This window comes from Delphinus delphis, chromosome 8 (genome assembly GCF_949987515.2).
Source record: "Delphinus delphis chromosome 8, mDelDel1.2, whole genome shotgun sequence".
Taxonomy (NCBI): domain Eukaryota; kingdom Metazoa; phylum Chordata; class Mammalia; order Artiodactyla; family Delphinidae; genus Delphinus; species Delphinus delphis.
The window spans coordinates 66,944,588-66,967,365 of NC_082690.1; the positions used below are offsets into that span (position 1 = coordinate 66,944,588).

Consider the following 22,778-nt stretch of genomic DNA (forward strand, 5'->3'; position numbering starts at 1 on the left):
GGGACTGGAGGGAGAGTGATACCACTTTTCCGAGCCATGGGCTGTCCCCTCCCCTAGCAGGAGGCCAGCCGTGAGGTCCCTTGAGCTGTGCCCTCGGGAGGGTGGGGGGAGGGGAAAAGAAAACGCAGTCCTTTCTGGCTGGGACTGTGTCTGAGCGCAGAGGCCGGGGGGCGGGGGAGGGGGGTCTGTGGAGAGGGGATGAGTTCAGGTGCTTTTCTAACGGGGAGGGAGAGCAGTGTTGGTAGTAGGGCCAGAGGAGCGGCTTTAGGCTCGAGTCTCTTCCTGGTGGGCAGGGAGTCCGAAGAACCCAGGAAGGCATGGAGGACCCTAAGGCCTGGTGCTTTCCTTGACGGCAGAGGGAATCCCGAGATGGACAGTCCAGAAACCCCCTCCGGAAAGCATTTTCTTGGCCGCTCAACTAACTTTATACATCCCGAGGCTAAGAGCTGAGGTAATTAGATGCGAGCGACAGCTGTCTCGGCACCTTGGGCGCCAGGCACCTGGCTTGGAGCCCGACGGCCCGAATTCTCGCGAGAACGGCAGCCGCCATTTTTCCATTGATTGCGGCGGGCTGGGGGAGGGGCCGACAACGAAGGCGGCTGCGGCGGCGACGACGGCGGAGCCTTGGGTCGGTGTCTGCGCGCTGGTGTCTGAGGCCCAGGCTGAGGCCTCCTCGGTAGCCCGAGCGCAGGCGGTGGTGAGGATGACGGCCGCTGCCGTTTTCTCCTGAGCTAGAGCCGCCGCTACCCTCCCCCTCCCCCGGCAGGGCGGAGAGGAGCGGCCGGAGTCTGAGCGATGGTGCCCGGCGAGGAGAACCAACTGGTCCCGAAGGAGGTGAGGGGCCAGCGGAGGAGGCTAGGCCCGAGGCCTGCGGCCGCTCTAGGCAGCGCAGGCCGAGGCGAGGGGCCGGCTGCGGGCCCAGCTCGTGGGCCGGCCCGCCTGTGGGGGAAGGAGGTGTTGGGGGTGCGTGGTGGGTGCGGCGAGCAATTGGGAGACCCGACTGGGTCTAGGGGGCCGGGGAGCGGAGACCTCTCCCCTTGGGTTTCTGGGGCTGGACAAATAAAGGAGCGCACTGGAAGGAATCGGGTCCTGCTTTGGGGGAGAAGGTGGCTTCTCAAGTAGTTATTTAACACGTTGAGCCAAGGTAGAGAGGTGATTTCAAAGAAAACATTCTGCAACACTGGCTGACGGGCACGACAGGGTGACGGTGCTGCTTCTGGTTTTGACAGTGGCAGTGTATAGCTTTCAGGGCTTGTGAAATCTACACCCAGCTTGAGCTTCGTGGGAGGGCAGTTAACTGCTACGACTTTTTTGAACAACTGTTTCTTACTTGGTAGTACTATGGGCCTGCCTAAATGGGGCTTCCCAATGATCGATGAAAAGTAGTAAATGCGACTAACACGTAAAGGTAAGAGATACCGAAGCATTACCATATGGAGAGCTGAATTACTTTTTGTAGTTGGGCTGTGTACGCCAGTTTGGGTGACTTCTTAAATTCTTAAAAGCAAGTGATATGAGAAGGCTTGACTTCTTGGCTTCTCTTGAATAGTAGGAGAGGATTAATGGTAGAATCCAGCACTGGCCAGGGAATTTCAACATATTAATAGTATCTCTGTTGGCTTTATAAATATCTTCAGGGTATCCAAACGTGTATTTTTAACTGGTTGATCATCAGGCGAATGCTTTGGATTTTTAGTTCTCATATACCTTAAATAGAGGCAAGTGTCCGTTGAAATTAGCTATGTTGGATCTTGATATTTCTGAGTGATGTTCTTAAAAATTCTTCTTTTTTTTTTTGCCTTTTTTGGCTGCTTTATAGCAATTTGTTGCTACTTGACCAAGCTCCGACACTGCAAAAGTGTTATTGGAGTTGTGTATGTATGATATGAATATTTCCCCAACATTATCAGATGATTGTTTTGCAAGGACAGTTTTTTTTTAAACTAAGTTATCATGTGTCAGTATTTATTCATCAAGCACCACCAACTCTGCAAAGCAGGTAAACAGATGAGTTAATCAGAATTCTTGCCGTGGGAGCTTTTAAGGCTACTAAGGAAGGTAACACTAGTATTCGTTGAACTCCAAGTAAGGACTAGGTACTTTTCTACAAAGGTAACTCTCATGCAGGGATGGAAGTGATAGGTGCTATGAGAGATATAAAAATGAATTTTCTTTTAGAGCTACATAGTGCTGGTTTTCATTCCTATGAAAAGCAAAGTTAGTCCTTTCTTTATTTTTTTAATTAATTTATTTATTTATGGCTGCATTGGGTCAGGCTTTCTCTAGTTGTGGTGAACGGGTTACTCTTCCCTGTGGTGTGTGAGCTTCTCATTGTGGTGGCTTCTCTTGTTGCCTAGGCGCGCATGGGCTCTAGGCGCGCGGGCTCAGTAGTTGTGGGTCGTGGGCTCTAGAGCGCAGGCTCAGTAGTGTGGCTCACGGGCTTAGTTGCTCTGCGATATGTGGGATCTTCCAGGACCAGGGCTCGAACCCATGTCCCCTGCATTGGCAGGCGGATTCTTAACCACTGCGCCACTAGGGAAGTCCCCTTTCTTAATTTTTTGACCATTAGAAAATATAATATAGGTGGAACTTTGCTTTAAGAAAGCCCAATATTAGGTTTATTTCCCTAATAATTTGATTTATAGAAAACATGGTATAAATAAACACTTTCACAGGAACATACGTGAAATGCTGCCTTTACCTTTTGGATTTTAAAGATTAAACGCCTCTCCTTTAAGACTAACTCCCTTACCTGAGGCTTCAAACTCATCCCCACTTACAACATTTTTTTTTTTTTTTCCCCTACTCTTTCTGGACCACATGCCTTTATTTTCTGTTCCCTAGACTCATCTTCAGTCTTTTCTTTTTCCCTGACTCCTTTTTTGATTCCTGGAAACTTGCACAGTACTCTCAAATCTCAAAAGTCTGTCACTTTTTTAGCTAGCTAAGTAATTCATTCTTTTTTGATGGCCATATTTCTCTTCTTGAATTCTTGCCTGCTTCTCTTCCTTGAATTTTCTTTTGCATTTGATACTTAAAAAAAATTCCTTGATTTTAGTAATACTGTACTTTGGGGCCTTTTGCCGCTGCCTGTTTGTACTATCTGACCACTCATTTAGTCAATGTCTTTCTCTTTTTTTCTGTGTCCTTAATTGTCACTTTCGTCTCATCTTTGTCATCCCTTGTCTGGTCTTTTTCAGTAGGAGTAGAATTATATAGTGCTAAAGCTGAGAGAACACATAGTGATCATTTAGTAACTTATACCCCTTCACTTCTATAGATGAGGAAATGAGGGCCAGAAGATTGAAAGTGACTTGTTCAGGGTCACATAATGAGTAAATAAATGACAGAGCTAGGACTAGAACTCACATCCCCTTGATTATACTCTGTTTTACACATCCCTTCATGGAACATAGAAGCTCTGTAAAAGTAGTATGTAACTCTCTAAGTCCATTTACTATGTGAAAATAAATTACAGAATTTTAAAATGTCTTACTTCTGTTCTACTGGCTTATTACCAACAATTTGGCGGGCTTTTCTTTTTTAGAGAACCTCTGACACTTACTAGATTTAGATATTCGTTAAATGTGTGCATCCATGTGTGTGCACATGTGTGTGTGTGTTGTTGAACGAATAATATGTTATTCTGGTCCCTGAAGCTCAAGGACAAGTGTACCTTAGAGGACTGCTGAAGAAGGCAGCTTAGTGTCATGCAGGGCTTGGCAAACTAGTCCCTGGGCCAAATTCAGCCCACAGCCTGTTTTGTTTGGCCCATGAGTTAAGAATGATTTTTACATTTTCAAATTGTTGAAAAAAAATCAAAATAATAAAAATAATCTGTGACACATGGAAGTATATGATATTTAGATTTCAGTATTCATAAATAAAGTTTTATTGAAACACATTGATGCCCATTTATTTACTATTATCTATGGCTGTAGCAGAATTGTGTAGTTGATACAGATGCTGTATGCAGGATAAGTTTGAAACTATTTAGCTTGGTGTTCAATGCCTAGTACACTTTGATTCTGGCCACAGTCTGCCCTTTCAGCTTATCTCTTCTTCCTCAAAACAAGTTTTTAATGCAGCCAAACAGGTTTTTCTCTGACTTGCTTTTCACTTCTATTTGTGCTAACTCTTCTTTCCTACTTCTGCCCACTGATACAGAACATTCATACACATCTTTCCCTCAGTACCTCATATCTCATTTATTCTAAAAAGCCTTTTCTGACCGTTTAACCTTAAGGATTTCTCCTTCTTAGAAGACTTTTATATATGAATAGAATTCATTTGGCAATTAATAAATAGTGCTTTGTGACATCTATTATGGTCTCAGACTGTATTTTATTATTATTCATTATGTATTTCTTGACAGCAGAGATCTTTGTGTGTGTCTGTCTCTTTCTCTCTCTCTCTGTTTTTTTTTTTGGTATGTATTATAGGTCTAAGACAGTGTCCTTTCTGAAGGACACTGATCTTCAGTAATATTCATTGATATGGTTACAGGGTTGCAAGGAAACTTAAGAGTTCTAACCAATTTCCCCTGCTTGGATATTTTCCACAACATCCTTGGCAAACTGTTTTCCAGCCTTTGCTTGAATACCTTCATGACATCTCTAATAACATCTTTGTCTTAGAAGAGATCTGTTTTAAGTTTTTGAGTTGAGAGAAGTCGAGATCTCTGTAGCTGCCATCTTTTGATAGTTGCCCCTGAACAACAGAGAAATCTTAAATCATTTTGCATAGGACAGCTTTTTCTCATTGTTGAAGAGGGGGGAGGGGAGGAGGACTGAGCATCCTCAGTTCTTTGTTTCTCAGTTGCTTTCTTTTAGACATAATCCAGTGTTTTTAATATTTCTCGTAATTGTTGTACCCAGAGGAGAGCAAAGTGAGTGTGGTCTGTTCTTTGTGGTAAATAACAAAGCATTTCACCTCACTTTTTCACTCTACTATATGTCTTTGAATTGTTTTATATTGATGTTGTCTTTGAGATCTCTTTTAATGTCATTCCACTTTCATTTATTGCATCATTGTTTTTATTATTCTGTTTCCTTATAAGGATTTGTGACATTAATATTTGTTGTGTACTCACTGTATGTTACTGTATGCTGCCATATAGGGAATATTTAGATAAAATTATTTTTTCCTCAAGTATTTTATAGTATAATTAAGGATAAAAGGTACATATTACTAATAGTTTTAAAATAATACTTTCACTGCAATACTTAAAGTGGCGTCCAAGGAGTATATAAATGTAGAAAGGATAGAAAAATGAAAGAAAAAGAATATGTAGTTCCATATCTCAGTAGATTTTTTTCTGCCTCTCTTTTCCATATAATAAACACTACTTCTATCTGGAACTAATGATGATAATAATAACCAAAATTTATTGAGCATTTATTATATGTCACATACTGTTGTATGTGCTTTGTGTGTATTAACTCATTTGAACTTCACAATGACCTCATAACTATATCAGGGCCGTTAATATTGAGAGCCCTCAAAACATTAAAACAACTTGTTTTTCATCTCTATTGTCTGTTTTTTTAAAAAAATAAATTCAATTAATAAATATTATGCAACATGTCAAATGAGTATTCTTTTAATTTGTATGGCTTCAAACTTTGATTGTAATTTACACATTTATATCTACAGCCCTGACCTCTCTTCTAGTTTCGGATTTCCACCTGCATACTGGATATCTCTACTTGGTTGTACTTGGACCTACAGATTAAATATGTGTAATATCAACCTCATTTCTCTTTCCTCTCTTCTCATGTCCTCCTCCCAGCATAGTTCTTTCTTTGTATTCTCTTGTTCAGTTAGTGTCATCATCATCTGTTTATTTGCTTAAGTTGGAACATTTTTTTGACTCCTCCTTTTTCCTTTTTTCCATATATAGTTAAATCGTCACTTGAAAAATATCTCTTGTATCCTTACCTTTCTCTTCGTGGCTCTGCCTCTATTTTCTCATTCAAATGTAGCCCTTTTAAATGGTCTGTGTTCTTCTAGGCTCTTTTCTTTCGTAACCGTCCTCACCACAACAGCCATTACTTTCTAAAACACATGACATTATGACTTACCTGTTTTAAAGTTTATAATTATTACCCTCTGATTGCAAATTGAATACTAGGTAATATTAATAAACACTATGCACCAGACACTGTGCTAAACAATTTACACACTTACTTAATATCTATAAAGCCCTTTAAGCATCTCTTATCTTTCATTATGTATTTTATAGATAGATAGAAAGAAAGTAAGGCTTAAAGAGTAAGTAACTTGGGCTTCCCTGGTGGCGCCGTGGTTAAGAATCCGCCTGCCAATGCAGGGGACACGGGTTCGAGCCCTGGTTCAGGAAGATTCCACATGCCGTGGAGCAACGAAGCCCATGCGCCACAACTACTGAGCCTGTGCTCTAGAGCCCGCATGCCACAACTACTGAGCTCACGTGCCACAACTACTGAAGCCCACGCGCCTGGAGCCCGTGCTCCACAACAAGAGAAGGCACCGCAATGAGAAGCCTGTGCACCCCAACAAAGAGTAGCCCCTGCTCGCCGCAACTAGAGAAAGCCCACGCACAGCAATGAAGACCCAACGCAGCCAAAAAAAAAAGAGTAAGTAACTTATTCAAAGTTGTATAGCTGTTTGTTTCTAAGTCATTGTGGCCTTAATCAGTAGGAAAGTCCTTCATAATGTAGCCTCAATTGATTTGTTTTTTAAAATTAATTTTTGTCAAAAGTTATACGTGCACATATTGAAAAGAGTTGAATAACTCTGCTCTGCAGATTCTCCCTCCCCTTCATTTTGGGCTCTCCGGAGGCAACCACTTGCTACTCATTCTTTTGATATTTATCTCCATATTTCAAAATAGTATGCCTGTAGTTTTCCCTCGTGATTTTTTCAGTTGAATGGATCGTCTACGGACTTCCCGCAATGGAAGATTCGGTTTACCACTATCCCCAAACACAGACACACTTTTCAATTCTGCCCAATCCTTCCAATATTGTCATATTGCAAGTTGTTTGGATACATCAAGTTTCAAAGTTTATATCAATGTCACTGTATTCATAGTTGAGCCTTGTAGTTTATTGTGATGATTTTTCCTTTCTGTACAGTATTTTGTTTTCCATGAGTTAATATTTTCTAAGAATTTGCTTTTGCTTTGTTTTCTATATATTTATCATTAATTTAACCAAGTGGTTCTCAATTGGGGGCAACCGAGAGGATATTGGCTATGTTGGGTAGGTGAGGGAGGGCAGGAGTGTGCTACTGATATCTAGCGAGCAGAAGCCAGCTATGCTGCCAAGCATCATCCTGCACTGCACTGGACCGCCTCCCACGACAAAGAATTATGTGGTCCAAAATGTCAATAAAAACTCTGATTTAGTCCAAACTCTCAAGTGTATGAGTCTTCTCCTTATGTTTACAACTACCAATTTTTTGATGAATTTTCTTGAATTGCAGCTGCTGTCTTAGATTTGCCTTTACAATCATTTTAGAAGTTTCCGTCAGGTCTCTCTTGTATTAGAGCTCCTGGTTCTGTATCTGATGTCTTCATCTTTCTTTGTGTTCTCATTTTGGAGGACCACTTTCAATAGCTTTCTGGATGGGCTATAATTTTTTCAAGACTTCACATGTCTGAAAATGTTTCTACCCTCTTGCTTTATAGATAGTTTGGCTGGGCAGAGAATTCTCAGTCAGAAATAATTTTCTCTCAGAACTTTGAATACATTGCTCCATTGCCATATTGTTTTCAGTATTGCTGTTGAGACATCAGATGCCTAGAAGATTTTTTTTTTAATTAATTAATTAATTTTTGGCTGCGCTGGGTCTTCGCTGCTGTGTGCGGGCTTTCTCTGGTTGCCGCGAGCAGGGCCTGCTCTTCGTTTCGGTGTGCAGGCTTCTCATTGCCATGGCTTCTCTCTGCCACGGCTTCTCTCGTTGCAGAACACGGGCTCTAGGTGCGCGGGCTTCAGTAGTTGCAGCACGCGGGCTCAGTAGTTGTGACGCACAGGCTTAGTTGCTCCGCGGCATGTGGGATCTTCCCGGACCAGGGATCGAACCTGTGTCCCCTGCATTGGCAGGCAGATTCTTAACCACTGCACTACCAGGGAAGTCCCTGCCTAGATGATTTTGAATCTTACTTTTCCTCTCTGGAAGCCTGGAGAACCTTTTCCCCTAGAGTTCTGAAATTCCTGTATTATGTGTACAGGTCTGTTTTTCTCCACTTCTCTTGGGTTCAGGGTAGTCTTATTCAATCTGATATTTGTCTCATCAGTTGTGGGAAATTTTCTTAAGTCATTTCTTTTGTTTCTTCCCCTTCGTTTTCTCTGTTCTCTCTCTTGAATTCCTATTATTTAGGTAATGGGTCTACTGTCTTGGTTTCTCTAATTTTCTTCTGTTTACCTCTATTTTCCATTTCTTTTCCTTTTTCCTCTGTTTTCTGGGAGATTTTTCTCAATTTTATCTTCTGATTCTTCTACTAAGGTTTTATTTCTGCTATCATGTTTATAATTTCCAAGTACTCTTTTTTTTCTGAAAAAGTTTTAATATATCCTGATATATCCTGTTTTTGATATCCTATTTGTTTTATGGATGCAGTGTCTTATCTCTCTTAGGAAATTATTGATACTTCTCTGCATATTCTCTCTTTTCTCCAAATTTCCTTTTTCTGTTTGTTTGCTTTGGGCTTTGTCTTTCATATTAGATGCTTTTTTTAGATGTCTGGTATTCCTTGGAACTCAATGCTTATTTAGAAGAGGGGCCTTAAAAAGCTGAATGGAAACTCTGCCAGTGGGTAATTATGGTTTTCCCTGTACTTTAGATATGTGTGGTTAATTTCCTTGTAGACTGCCAGTGACACGTTTTTCCCTTGTGCTGAATTGATTTCCCAGAAAAGATCTCTGATCTTTTGCTTGGAGAGAACAAGCTTGGGAGCTGAGTAGGAAACGGGGTTGTGGGTTTCATCATAAAGTACATGAATACCGTTTCATTTAATTCTCCAGTTTTCAATGTGGCAGCCCTCAAATTTGATTGCACCTGGCATCCTCTAGTCCAGAGATACCTTGTTTTATGCTCTTCTGAGATTGCTTAGTCTTTTGCCCGGAAGGGTCAAAGAGTAAAAGAGAGAGGATCTGGGAGTTCTGAGTGCTTCTTAAGCAGACTTTAATCTCTTATTCTAGCTTGGACTTCACTCTTGCTCCCAGAGTATCGGAAACTGCTAGTTCCTGAGCCTTTTCTGGTTTTTTTCCCCTTTTTCTTTTTAAATTTTTATAGAAAGCTTGAAAAAAGAATACACAGAGTTCCCATATACCTGTCACCAAGTTTCTCCTCATGGTAACATGTTTTATAACCACAGAACACTTATCAAAAGTAAGAAATTAACTTTAGTACAATACTATTAACTATACTACAGAATTTATTCAGATTTGACCAGTTTTCCACTAATGTTTCTTTTTATTCCAAGATCCAAATTCAGAGTCCCACATTGAATTTTGTTGTCATGTCTCCTTAGTTTCCTCTTATCTGTGACAATTTCTCAGACTTTCCTTCTCTTTCATGACCTTGACATTTTGAGCAGCACTAGTCATTTTTGCAGAATCGGCCTCAATTTGGGTTTGTCTGATATTTTCTCATGATTAGATTGAGGTTATTAAAGAGAAGGCTGTCACAGAAGTGATATGTCCTTCTCTGTGCATCATTTGGCGGGGGGCGGGGGGGGGGGACATGATGCTGATGTGTCCTACTGTGATGTTAACCTTTGATCACTTGGTTCAGGTGATTCTGCTAGGTTTCTCCACTGTAAAGTTACTATTTTCCTCTTTAATAATTACTAACTACTTTGAGACCATGCAGATATCCTGTTTCAGCTTAAACTTCTGCCCACTAGTTTTAGCATGCATTTATAGATCTTGTTACTGTTGCATTCTAATAGTGATTTTCTGTTTCCCTCATTATTTCTACATTTATTAATTGGAATTCTTTTGTGAGGAAGAGTTGTCCCTTCTCCCACATTTATTTACTTAATTATTTATTTATGTCAGTATAGACTTAAGATATTTATTTTATTCTTTCGATTATAACCCCAAACTATTGTTATTTATTTTGTTGCTCAAATTGTTCCAGTCTTGGCCAGGGGGAGCTCTTTCTGGTTGGCATCTGTGCTCATCCTTGCCTTTTGAGCACTTCTGTACTTTGTGGCACCACATAAAGCTTCAACCCATCTTATACTTGCCCTGCCCCAACCCTGCAATCAACCACTTCTCCAGAGAGTTTAGGGGTCTTTTGGTATAATTGTAACTGTGGTATGTCCTGTAAGCCAGGTGTCTTTGTTTTTCTAGGCTAATGTAGGTTTCAGTCTTCTCAGGTGTAATTGTCACTACCACTTGTTCTGCTTTCTAGCTTCTAAAATTGTGTTTCTGGTTTCCTATGGATTTATGCTCTTTAAAAAATTTCTTTATTCTTGTTTCAGAGAGGTTTTGGGAAGCTTTTGAGCTAAATGCTTGTATTCAATTTGTCCTCTTTGACCAGAAATTCTTAATGTTTTTGTTATCTCCTGCCCCAAGCCAATTTTGTTTTAGCCACATTCAACCACATTAGTTGCTGTTCCCTGATGTGCTGTATGCTTTCGTGTGTCACTTGCCCTGAGTGAATAATATGAAATGTTTTTTAATACCTGCTTTTTAGGGAGTTTTAAATGGGTGAACTTTGATTTTACATGAAAACTATTTAAGTACTTTATTAAGTACATTTTTAGGATTCTTGCCTCTTATTTTCCATTTTTTGGATTAGTCACATAAATGTTTTGTGTCTTAGTACCAAATATTGTAAATTTTTTGCCAAAATGGAGGGGAGAGGCTTAGTGCATTTCTAGAGTACTAACATACCATCACCATCATAGCCCAAGTTGAAAGAAAAGATTGTATTGAAAATAGGGGGTTGTGTAGCACAGGGAACTCTGCGCAATATCATGTAACAACCTAAATGGGAAAAGAATTTGAAAAAGAATAGATACATGTATATGTATAACTGAATCACTTTGCTGTACACCTGAAACTATCACAACATTGTTAATCAACTGTACTCCAATATAAAATAAAAAGTTAAAAAATAAAATAAAATAAAAAGTTATTGCCCAAAAAAAAGAAAAAGAAAGGGGGTTGTGAAAAACATAGTATTAAATATACATTAAAATACCTATTGTAAATTTAGGTTCCAGAAGACATCGACTTTAAAAACTTGATTCATTGGTATTAAGGACCTTATTCAGTTCAGGCAACATGATAAGTGTCATGATATTCAGAGGCATATTCTTTTATGAGGCTTATTACACGGAGTTTTCTGTCTAGGTATTGCTGCTTAGAATCTAATTTTGTACAAACATTCTCCACTGTAAATGATGTGCTTTTTCACATCAAGATTCTTAAAGAATGTATTTTTCCTGAGCCTGCTTTTCTGTCAGTATAATGGAAGAAGGGGTGGATATAGGTGTAGTGTAAGTGAACAGATGTCTCCTCTCTGCTCTACTGAATACTTCTGTTTACTTTGTCTCAGGGTGTGGGAGCAACAGTAATTGCCCTGTTCTTTTGTTTAATGGAACTAAACTGAAACAAGCATACCTAAAGTAGCCATGGACAGGAACATTTTCATTGACATAAAACTGTTGCTGCAATCCACTGTCGAGAGTGTTGAGAGATTACTGTTTTTATGAAACTTACTGAGATATATGTCTTGAACTTGTTTTTTGTTGTTGTTTGTTTGTTTTTGGCCATGCTGCACCGATTGCAGGATCTTAGTTCCCCCACCAGGGATAGAAAGCAGGCCCTGGCAGTGGGAACACTAAGTCCTAACCACTGGACTGCCACGGAATTCCCAATATGTTTATTTATTTATTTGTTTGTTTTGGCCATGCCATGCAGCTGTATTGAATTTTTTATGTTTTTAAAAAGCAAGCTTTTAAAATCCTACCCAACCAGCAAAACCTAGCCCTTCTTACTACTATAAGAAACTTTTCCTGATTCTCCTCTTTCAACCTGATAGCATTTTTCTAACCCTGAAATCCCGTAACACTGTAACTTTTGACATTTGAAAAATTATAAGTTAATACCTTTATTATTTGTGTTAATACCTTTATTAGAAGCTCTTCAAAGTCAGGACACAACAGTCAGAGTGCCTGGGTTCAACTTCCAGTTTTGTGACCTTGGGCAAGTTATTTAACCTACCATTACCTAAGTTAAATGAGGATACTAGTAACTACCTCCTAGGGTTGTTGGGAACGGTTAATGAGTTAATACATACAAAGTGTCTTCCACTTAGTAAGCACTCTTATAAATGTTATCTGTCATAATAAGTGTTACTACCTTCATTACTGTTATTACCTTCATCCTGTATTCTTCCTAGGGGCCAGCATAATGTACTGTACATTGTTGTTGTCCAATATGTATTGATTAAATAAAAATGAAGTCATATTTTAGTTATTAAATATGCTTAGTTGTTTGAAGTCGGGGGTCTGATATGACCTGTCAGCATAAATCCTAAATGATTGTTAGATTTGACAGGTTCTTTTATATTATCAAGTAAGACCTGTTTTTACTACTTTTTGATAGTTGAAACATGTGACAAAGTACAAATGAAACTTTTTAGTCTAATGAGATCCTAAGAAAAATTGGTTTAGTATATATAGATATTTGTTGAAATAACTTACTAGATTAACAAGTTATTTGTGTATAAGTTTCAGTATGAAATGTTATTTTAAAGCAGGATTCATGTTAAGAATAGTTTGTTTCTGGGAGAACTTTATGTGTTTGATAATTCTGATTTTCAAAAACTCTAGAGTATAACCAGTTGACATGGATAGAAGAACCAATTAACCTGTCTATTTTTGTCAGTTGTATTACTGATTGTGCTTTAGATTTGGTGCTGTGTAATTGACTGCTATAAGACTTGCAGAGTCATTCAAATATTAGCAGAAATATAGTGGCTTTCCAGTAGAGAAAAACTTAGGGCTAAGTGACATAATTAAGAAAAAAGATCTGGAATTTAAATCTTTCTGTATACAGTGAGTCCAGTACTTTTGGTTTAGCTTTAAGGAAAACCATGAACCTCATTTATCACCTAAGTGAAATTTTCTAGTATAACCAAAGCATTGTAATTTGACTATAAATACCTTTCTTGTTTCAAATGATATTACCTATTTTTATTTCATCATAAATACGCTTTAATTATTCTTAATGTAGATTTCCATAGTTCTGGATGCTGTCGAATTCATTCAGTTAAGCATTGAGTTAGTAGCTGCCAAGAACCAGAGAATCAAAGATGAATAAGGAATGTGACCTAGTTCTAGTTGCTAGTCTAGTCTGGGAGACAAAAATTTGTAATGAGGCAAATGCATAATTTGGAAATAAAGTGGGCCCATAGAGGAGGGAGCTACCAGCTTTATCTAGGGGATCCTGTGAGAATGTAACACTTAAATTAGGTCACAAAGGATGACTTGACTGCCAAGTAAAGAAGGAAGTAAGAGCTTTTAGTTAGGAGAAATGGCATTTAAAACACACAAGTCTGTAATGCATTTTAAAAGTGGCAGAAAGTTTGGGGTAAATGCATGGGGTGCCTGGGGTTGAGTGAGAGAAGATAGTTCTGACAGATCGTGTTTTAAAATTCTGAAGGCTTTGTATGCCTAAAAGGAATTTAGGTTTTTATTGTGCAGAAATTAGTGGGCAGGAAATGTTTTTTTGGCAGAAAAAGTTAACAAATTTGTTTGTAATTGTTACAAACAAATTCAGTGAAACTTGTTTGCTGAAACATTGTTTACTTGCATGAATGTTTTATATCGCTGCATTAATATTAAACATTTACACACAAACGAAAATGGGGCAAGGCAGAATTTGCTATAATACTGATTCTCTCACCTGTTTTTTTTTTTTTTGCATTTGCAGTCATATAATTAGGTACTTTTTTTTGTTCTTTTAAGAATAAAATGTTTCCCTTTCATAATGCATCTTAAGTGCATTCTCCACATTTGAGTCATCCTGGCAGGATATCCTTTGGCATAATTGTTACATATTTGATATGGATAACACACAGGTAGGTATCTTCAAATAGGCTAACTAGATAGGCCTCATTTGCCTCCAGAAATGTGCCAGTAGCTGCACTTTGGTAGTGTAGATCTGGTTTGAAGTCCTGAACACTTGCAAGTGAGAAGTTCAGTGTACTTCAGGGACAGCTGCAGTATGAGGCTTGTAAAAATGTGGTTTCTTCACCTTTTCAGTATAAGACATATTCTTGTGAGTGACTTTAGTAGCTGGTTGCTTTCTTGAGTGCTTTACCACTGGCTTTTTACAGGCATTTGTCTTGATAGGAGCCATAGTATAGAGAACTCCCTGTTTATACCCCCCTTCTTTTCGGCAGCTCAACAGGCTAAAGTGGCACTGGTGCTAGAGTGATGACTGGTGGCGGCTGCAGCAGCAGCAGCAGCAACTGAGAACACCACAAGGAGTGTTAATAGGGGATTAATGAAATCTTCCCAAGGATTTCCCCAGTGCTCCAAATTCAGTTGACTTTAATATTTTACTGAGAGGAGCTCTTGATTACAACCCCAGTTCCGGGTTGCATTAGAAAGTAGAATTTTTGTATGACTTACCTGGTAAAAGATACGTATTGCTTTAGTAAATATATCAATACATAAACTATCTATGAATTCATATACATTTCTTCCATTTTATAGATATAAAATGTCTACCGTTTTATGTGTTCAGGTATTTTAATTTTGTTGCCTTTAATTTTACGTACACCAAGTTGTATAATTTATTACTTTATTTATAGCACTTTGTGGTAATGAAAGGGAATTGGTGAAAAATTAGATACCTAACAATGAAGTCTCTTATTAAAAGACATCTAAGGGATTTCCCTGGCAGCCCAGAGGTTAAGACTTTGCCTTCCAGTGCAGGGGTTGCTGGTTCGATCCTTGGTCGGGGAGCTAAGATCACACGTGCCTCGTGGCCAAAAAACCAAAGCATAAAAACAGAAGCAGTATGGTAACAAATTCAGTAAAGACTTTAAAAATGATCCATATCAAAAAAAAAAGACATCTAAGAAATACTACTGCTTTAATTTTGACATCTTAAATTCATGTCTTGAAATATTTATTTACTATTACATTATTTACCATTAACATAACACAAGTATGATTTTTAAAATTCTAAGAAAAATAGACAGTGATGCAGAAAATATTTCTACAATTCAGTAATATGATTTAACAGTGGAAGGGAAGTAGTAGTTAGGTATTACAGCTCCTTCATTTATAGGGGAGGAAAACATGAAGGCTGTAAAAACCCCATAACTTACTTAATGTCTCACGTAGTGGAAGAGCTAGAATGAGACTTTTTTGAAAAAGTCAAGTTTACTGAGGTATAATTTATATACAGTAAAATTTGTTCCTTTAAGGCATACAGTTTTATGAATTTTGACAAACTTATACAGTTGTATAACCACCACCACAGTCAAGATATAGAACATCTCCATCACCTTAAAAAAGTTTTCTCATGCCTCTTATAATCAACCCCACCTCCCACCTCTAGGCTCTGCAACCACTGATCTGTTTTCTGCCCTCATGTTTTGCCTTTTCCTCATATAACTGGAATTCAAATAGTATGTAGCATTTTGAGTCTGACTTTCATCCAGCATAAAACTACGATGTTTATCTATGTTATCTGTTGTATCACTAGGCTTCCTTTTTATTGTCCAGTGTCACAATTTTTTTATCCATTTATTAACTGGTGGACATTTGGGTTATTTCCAGGTTTTGGTGATTCTGAATAAGCTGCTACAAATATCTGTGTACAGCTTTTTCTTTTGGTAGACATATGTCTTCATATGGTAAGTGCGTGTTTAACTTCGTAAGAAACTGCCAAACTCATTTCTGAAATGGCTGTACCATTTTGCATTCCATTGAGCAGTGTATGCACATTCCAATTGCTCTGCCTCCGTGTTGGTACTTGGCAATGTCAATATTTTTGTTTAGTTTTTTAATCATTCTAGTTAGTGTGTAGGGATATCTCTGTGGTTTGAATTTGCATTTCTTATTGACTAGTGATGTAGTGTATCTTTTCATTTACTTGAAGTTTTTTATTAAACCTGCTTTTAAAAAATCATTTTATTTGAATATTACATATTTAAAGTTTTGCTAGTACTGATAGGAGAGAGAAGTAAAAAGAGTACCTATTCTCAAGGAGTTGATGATTTACATAGAGAAAACTGGTAATTGTGTTAAAGAGTATGGCTGTAATTTTGACAGGCTTCTTGAGAAAGGGGGTCATATATTAGCTTTCTGGTGGAGAGGATAATGGTTTGGGAATCAGAAAATGCATTGGTTTGGCTTTGCGTTGCTTATCCTTTCTGGGCCTTTCTTTTTTTTCTTCTTTCTTCATCTCTGAAATGAGGGAGTTGGACTAGATAAGGTATAAGATTTGTCTCTAAATTATAAATCTACATAAACTGTTTGGTAGTAGTTTTTTGCTTTTTTTTCAGTAGTAGGTTTTGTGGGTTTTTTTTTTTTTGCGGTACGCGGGCCTCTTACTGTTGTGGCCTCTCCTGTTGCGGAGCACAGGCTCCGGACACGCAGGCTCAGCGGCCATGGCTCACGGGCCCAGCCGCTCCGTGGCATGTGGGATCTTCCCGGACCGGGGCACAAACCTGTGTCCCCTGCATCGGCAGGCGGACTGCCAACCACTGCGCCACCAGGGAAACCCTGTTTTTTTTTTTTTAAAAATAATAAATTTATTTATTTTTGGCTGCACTGCGTCTTTGTCGCTGCGTGTAGGCTTTCTCTAGTTGCGGCGAGCGGGGGCTGCTCTTCATTGCAGTGCACGGGCTTCTCATTGCAGTGGCTTCTCTTGTTGAAGAGCACGGGCTCTAGGTGCACGGGCTTCAGTAGTTGTGGCACTTAGGCTCAGTAGTTGTGGCTCGCGGGCTCTAGAGCGCAGGCTCAGTAGTTGTGGCACACAGGCTTAGTTGCTCCATGGTACGTGGGATCTTCCTGGAACAGGGCTCGAACCTGTGTCCCTTGCATTGGCAGGAGGATTCCTAACCACTGTGCAAACCAGGGAAGTCCCTCAGTAGTAGGTTTTTAAATTATGTAAGAAGGCTGTGCAATCAGAAAACAAAGATCTTTGCAGATCTTTCCTGTCTGATGAAATTTCTGTTACCCAAAAAAGATCATCTTCTGAAATTTTAAATAATATAAATTATAATATAAATATTATAGTTGAGAATTATATATTTCTTTTTTTTAACACTTAAAAAAATTAATTATTTATTTTTGGCTGCATTGGGTATTCGTTGCTGCACACAGGCTTTCTCTAGTTGTGGTGAGCGGGGGCTACTCTTCGTTGAGGCATGCAGGCTTCAGTAGCTGTGTCTCTTGGGCTCTAGAGCGCAGGCTCAGTAGTTGTGGCTCACGGGCTTAGCTGCTCTGCAGCACGTGGGATCTTTCTGGACCAGGTCTCAAACCCATGTCCCCTGCATTGGCAGGCGGGTTCTTAACCACTGCGCCACCAGGGAAGTCTGAGAATTATATATTTCTAAAGTCTATTATAAGGATGGTAGCTGACAGTTCTATGATAATACATTTTGTATGATACTATATTATTATTATTATCATTTATGGAGCATTTTTAAGATGTTCTCTTTTGATCTTCAGAAAAACTCTTTGTGAACCATGAGAGTCAGAGATAAGTGACTTGCATAGGATTATACGGCTAAAAGAAAAGTAGCCACCTTGACCTAAGGGTTCTAGCCTAGATCCTTTGCCTCTGCACTACATTGCTCTTTGCACTGTAGACCATTCCAGTAGGAAATAAAATCTTTAAATTGTTTTAAATAACCTTAACATTTTTTTCAGTTGTATAGTTTCATGTTCAGGGTATTATAAAATTTATTATCCATGCTTCTAAATAAAAAGCATGGTAACACATAATATAAAAATCTACTTTGATTTAGTAGTAATGCAGTAGAACATTCAAGACTTGTAAACAAGTCAGTTGTATCACAAGCTGAGTCACTGCTTGTCAAGAACAGCCTACTCACAGAAGAAAACTTAGCTGTAATCAAAAATAAAGATAACAGGAATAGTAAAGGATATATTATATACCCTCCTGAGAGTAGTTTAGTTTCTAAGTATAGATGCCTTAACAGTGGGTTACCCATTAACAGTAGTAGAACGACTGTTAAAAGGAGTATGGCAAAAGTGGGAATGGTGTTAGGATAGAAGTGAGAGGAAAAATACTATTATCATAATTTTAATGACACAAATATATTCAACATTATGAAGTCATCAGAAAGCTTGTATTTCTTAGGAGATCTGTGTTCATATGTGACCTTAGGTTTCTTAATTTGTTGTTCATCTGTAAAATAAGGACCTTGATCTGATGTCCAAAGGTTCATCCATCTTTAAATATATGTATTATAGTTCTGTGTGTGTGATGAGTCATCTGATTGATTGCTTCTTAACTATCAAATGAAATATGTTGATCATAGTTAAATAGATTGTAAACTACTCTTTTAAAGTGCTGAAACTTTACACTGTTACTTTTCTACTAATCAATCGAATGAGTACTTGATGTAATCTGTTACAAGAAAAAATGTTACAGAGTTTTCAGAGTTTTATATATTTAGTTTTCTAATTATATTATGGGGGTTCTGGGAGCTTGATTTATGGGTATTTTAGAAGGAAGTGGAATGCAGGATTCTGAGGGACACCTAATACTAGAGCACAAAGGCAGGTATGAAACTGTATTTTTACAGAATTTTAAAAACAAATGTTATATGTTGACAGGCAGTTGATGTTATCATGTTCTATATTAGTTTAAGTTCAGAAAATCCATTCCATGATATATTAAATAAGTACCTGTTAATATTGCAAGTTAGTTTATCACAGAATCTGTATTTAAGTAAAATAGTAAAGTAGAATGTACTTACAATTTTTTTATGCCTTGAACTAAGCTTTTAGAATAGGTACAAAGTCATCTTTTAGAAAATTCCTATATGAAGATTTGAATTTGAAGAAACTCAATATATATGAAGAAAGCAGGTTAAAGCAGGGAGTGATTATTATCAAACTTCCTTTAAATAGTAAAAGCCCTTGCAGTAAAAAAAATTTCAAAATTTAAAATCATTTTGGAAACTTTTCAGAGTTTCCAAAATCAATTCAATTTTTAAAAATTTACTTAGAAGTTTTAAGAACACACTATGCTTCCAAAAGCATCAGCTATAACATATTATGAATTATTTTCCTGAATGAATATATTTTGTTTAGAGAATTCCCTAAAGGACCTTAGACTTTCTGCTTCTGTGGTTTGTTTTTGGTAGTTAAGATTTTAAAGTACCCGTTTTTATTTCTAAGCTAAGTAGAATCACACTTAATCTGCTTATGTTTCTTCCTACACAGTTGTTGTGGTCTTTATTCATGTTCATATTGTATCTTTATGATTTTCTGAAGTATTTACGTATTCCTGACTAATCTCCTCAATTCCTTGGACATATTTGTTTGTTTGTTTTGAGTATATTAAGAAGAAGAGCTAAATTCTGTTTTTTAAAAAACTGATACAAACCTTAGATATGTGAAAGAATTTTTTTTATTAGAGATTTGAGCTTAAAATGAAATATTATGAAAAGCTATGGTTAAGAAGACTGAGCCATTTGGGGGAAGTTATAGAGGATGCTAGTGAAAATGGACTTAACGTGGATACTAAGAAAGTTTTGAATTTTTGTTAGTAAAATGTCATTTGTATCACTTTCTGATTGTAATGATTAATAGAGATGTTTTATTATAAAGGCTTGACTGTTTAGGAATGCTAAACAGAAATGGGAAATGTGACATATTTAAATGATATACTATTAAAAGTTTCAGAATACCTACATATACATTCTTAGTCATTTGATTACTTTCCATTCTATACAGTAATGTCTTTAATGTTAACTTTTGAATGGAACAAATCATCTGTTTATTTTGATGATTAAATTATTCTATATTTGGCCAGTGAGAGCCTTTTCAACTGGTTCCTGTGTCCTTTTGACATATCCCATCAATGTTGGAGGATGTCCTTACTTTCTGGCAGTGCAGGGCATTCCAAACTCTTTGTGTATTTTCCCAGCCCTAACACTAACATCAGCCATTTCTACAAAGACCTATGGACCCTTTTTGTGGAGAATCGTATTGAGAAACCAAGATCTGGGCATTAGATGTGTTTATTGCTACAGGGATGTCATTGCTTCTAGATACTCTCAGTGGAAGGAGGTAGAAAATATGCACAGACATGTATATAAACATGAAATCTGTTTTTATTTCTATATCTGTTTCTCTGTAAATGTATGTATATATACAATCAAATCATCTGTAAGTCCTTAATCCATAGGCAAAAAAATTTTTTTGGTTTACAAGAAAAAAGGGAAATTTATTTCATGCTTATACATATATTTATATATATCCATAATATATTTTATGCATATTATGTGTCTGTAATACAGAACCATTGGAAACCCAATTTGCAGACAGTTTTGCTGCTTCCACAAATTTTGGTCATAAGTTCTCTATTTAATTTTTTTTTTAAATATATTTATTTATTTATTTTTGGCTGCGTTGGGTCTTTGTTGCTGCGCGCGGGCTGCGCCGGGCTTTCTCTGGTTGCCGTGCGTGGGCTTCTCATTGCAGTGACTTCTCTTGTTGTGGAGCACAGGCTCTAGGCGCGTGGGCTTCAGTAGTTGTGGCTCGTGGGCTCTAGAGCACAGGCTCAGTAGTTGTGGCGCATGGGCTTAGTACCTCTGCAGCATGTGGGATCTTCCCGGACCAGGGCTCAAACCCATGTCCCCTGAATTGGCAGGCGGGTCCTTAAGCACTGCGCCACCAGGGAAGCCCTACTGTGCTAGTTTTGTCATTTGTTTTCTGTAGACTCAACATTCTGTTTGCTGTACACACTAGGAGTATAGTCCTTGGAATCTCCCCAGATCTTTTTCATGTACTGTTGTTCAGGAGTGTCTTGGTTATTCTTGTAGTTTTACAGATTTGTACAGGTTTAAGAATCAGCCTGTTAGTCCTCCCTCCACCCCCAACACACACACACACACGCACGCACGCACGCAGGCACGCACTCTTGGAATTTTGACTGGCATTACATTGGACCTATAGATTAATTAGGGAAAGTTAACTTTTTTACAGTATTGAATCTTCCAATTTATGAACATGACACATCTTTCATTACCTTATCATTTATTCAGATCTTTGTTAATTTCTTACAAAGCGATGTTATAGTTTTTTTCATAAAAGGCTTGCAGATTTTTGGTTAGATCTATTCCTAAGTATTCTATAAGATGCTATTGTAAATAGTTTTTTTACTGCATTTTAAATCTGTTGTTGGTTTATTGGTTTTTTAATGCATAGAAACTTTGATAAGCTATTATTAATGGTAATAATTTATATGAAAAGTATTTTGGGTTTTCTAGGTAGACAGTCATGACATCTGTGTATAATGACTGTACTTCCTAATCCATTTAGGTTGTTTTTCTTTTTCTTCCTTGTCGAACTGTCCCTTTGGTACAGTGTTGACCGGAAATAGTGACTAGTGTGCAACCTTGTTTTGTTCTTAAAGTGAGAGCTTTCATCATTTTGTCATTAAATATGTTTGCTGTAAATTTTTGTAGATGCACTTTATCAAGTTAAGGAAATACTCTTCCTATTTTGTTATGCATTATCATGAAAAGATGTTTATTTTCAGATGAATTTTCTGTATTGTATCTGTTGTCATGATTTTCTCTCTTAACCTGTTAATGTGTGGCATTATGTAAATTGATATTGCCAATGTTAAATGAACCTGGTTGTGATGTATTATGCTTTAATACATTGCTAGATTCAGTTTCCTAATACTTGGTTTCACATATTTTGCAGTTTTCATGAGTGGTATTGTTTTATAATTTTCCTTTCTTAATATTAGTCTTTTTAGAGTTTAATATCACATGTTAGCCTCATAGTATGATTTAGAGAGTGTTCTTCATTTTCTATAGCTGTGAAGAAGTTCTGTAAAAATCAAATTACCTTTAGAGTATTTGGAAAATCTTAGTAAAATCATCCAGGCATGGAAGTTTTTCTTGTTCTTATTGGAAGATTTTTAACTACTGACTCAATCTGTTTAATGACTTGAGCACTATTGTGGTTTTCGTTTGTTTTCCTTTGAGTTTGTTTGATGACTATTATTTTTCTGGGAGTTCATCCATTCCATTATGTTTTCAGATAAGTTGGCATAAATTTGCTTGTGGCATTCTTTTATCTTTTGTTCTTGTTGTTGTTGTATCTAATAGTTACATCCCCTTATTATAATATTTTTGTGCCTTCTCGTTTTGGGGGATTGATCTTACCAGTGGTTTGTCATTAATTAGGTTTTGTTGTTGTTCAATAAAATCAGCTTTTGGCTTTGATAGTTTTCGTTATAGTATTTTTATTTTCTATCTCATTAATTTCTGCTTTTATCTTTTTATTTCTCCTGTTCTGGTGCTTTAGTTACATGACATAGATTTTGTTGTTGTTTTTGTTTTCTGCTTCCTGGAGACCAGCCACAGCCCCAAATGCCAGATAGTAGCAGAGAACTGACTATTTTTTCAGCTCTAGATTTTTGTAGTTCTTCCTGGCGTTTCACTCTATCTTACCTCTGCCTAGTACCACAAAGGCTCACCTATTTTGCCAGGAAAGCTCCCTGCTTCTCCCCTGCCCCCCTTCTGTACAAGTTTGATAT

General features: G+C 37.6%; 1 protein-coding gene across 4 annotated transcripts in view; it reads left to right on the forward strand.

The window, feature by feature from the left end:
- Positions 1 to 385: 385 nt before the first annotated feature.
- The window catches only part of USP47 (ubiquitin specific peptidase 47), a 122,203-nt gene continuing 99,810 nt past the window's right edge, over positions 386 to 22,778 (forward strand). For 2 of the 4 annotated variants that reach the window (XM_060018498.1, XM_060018499.1), the window contains exon 1: positions 577 to 834. In XM_060018498.1, coding sequence (XP_059874481.1) covers positions 796 to 834 — 39 coding nt within the window. In that variant the 5' untranslated portion in view covers positions 577 to 795. Of the gene's footprint in view, positions 452 to 576; positions 835 to 14,812; positions 15,877 to 22,778 lie in introns of those variants that run through there. The other 2 variants (XM_060018502.1, XM_060018500.1) reach the window with 2 other exon arrangements.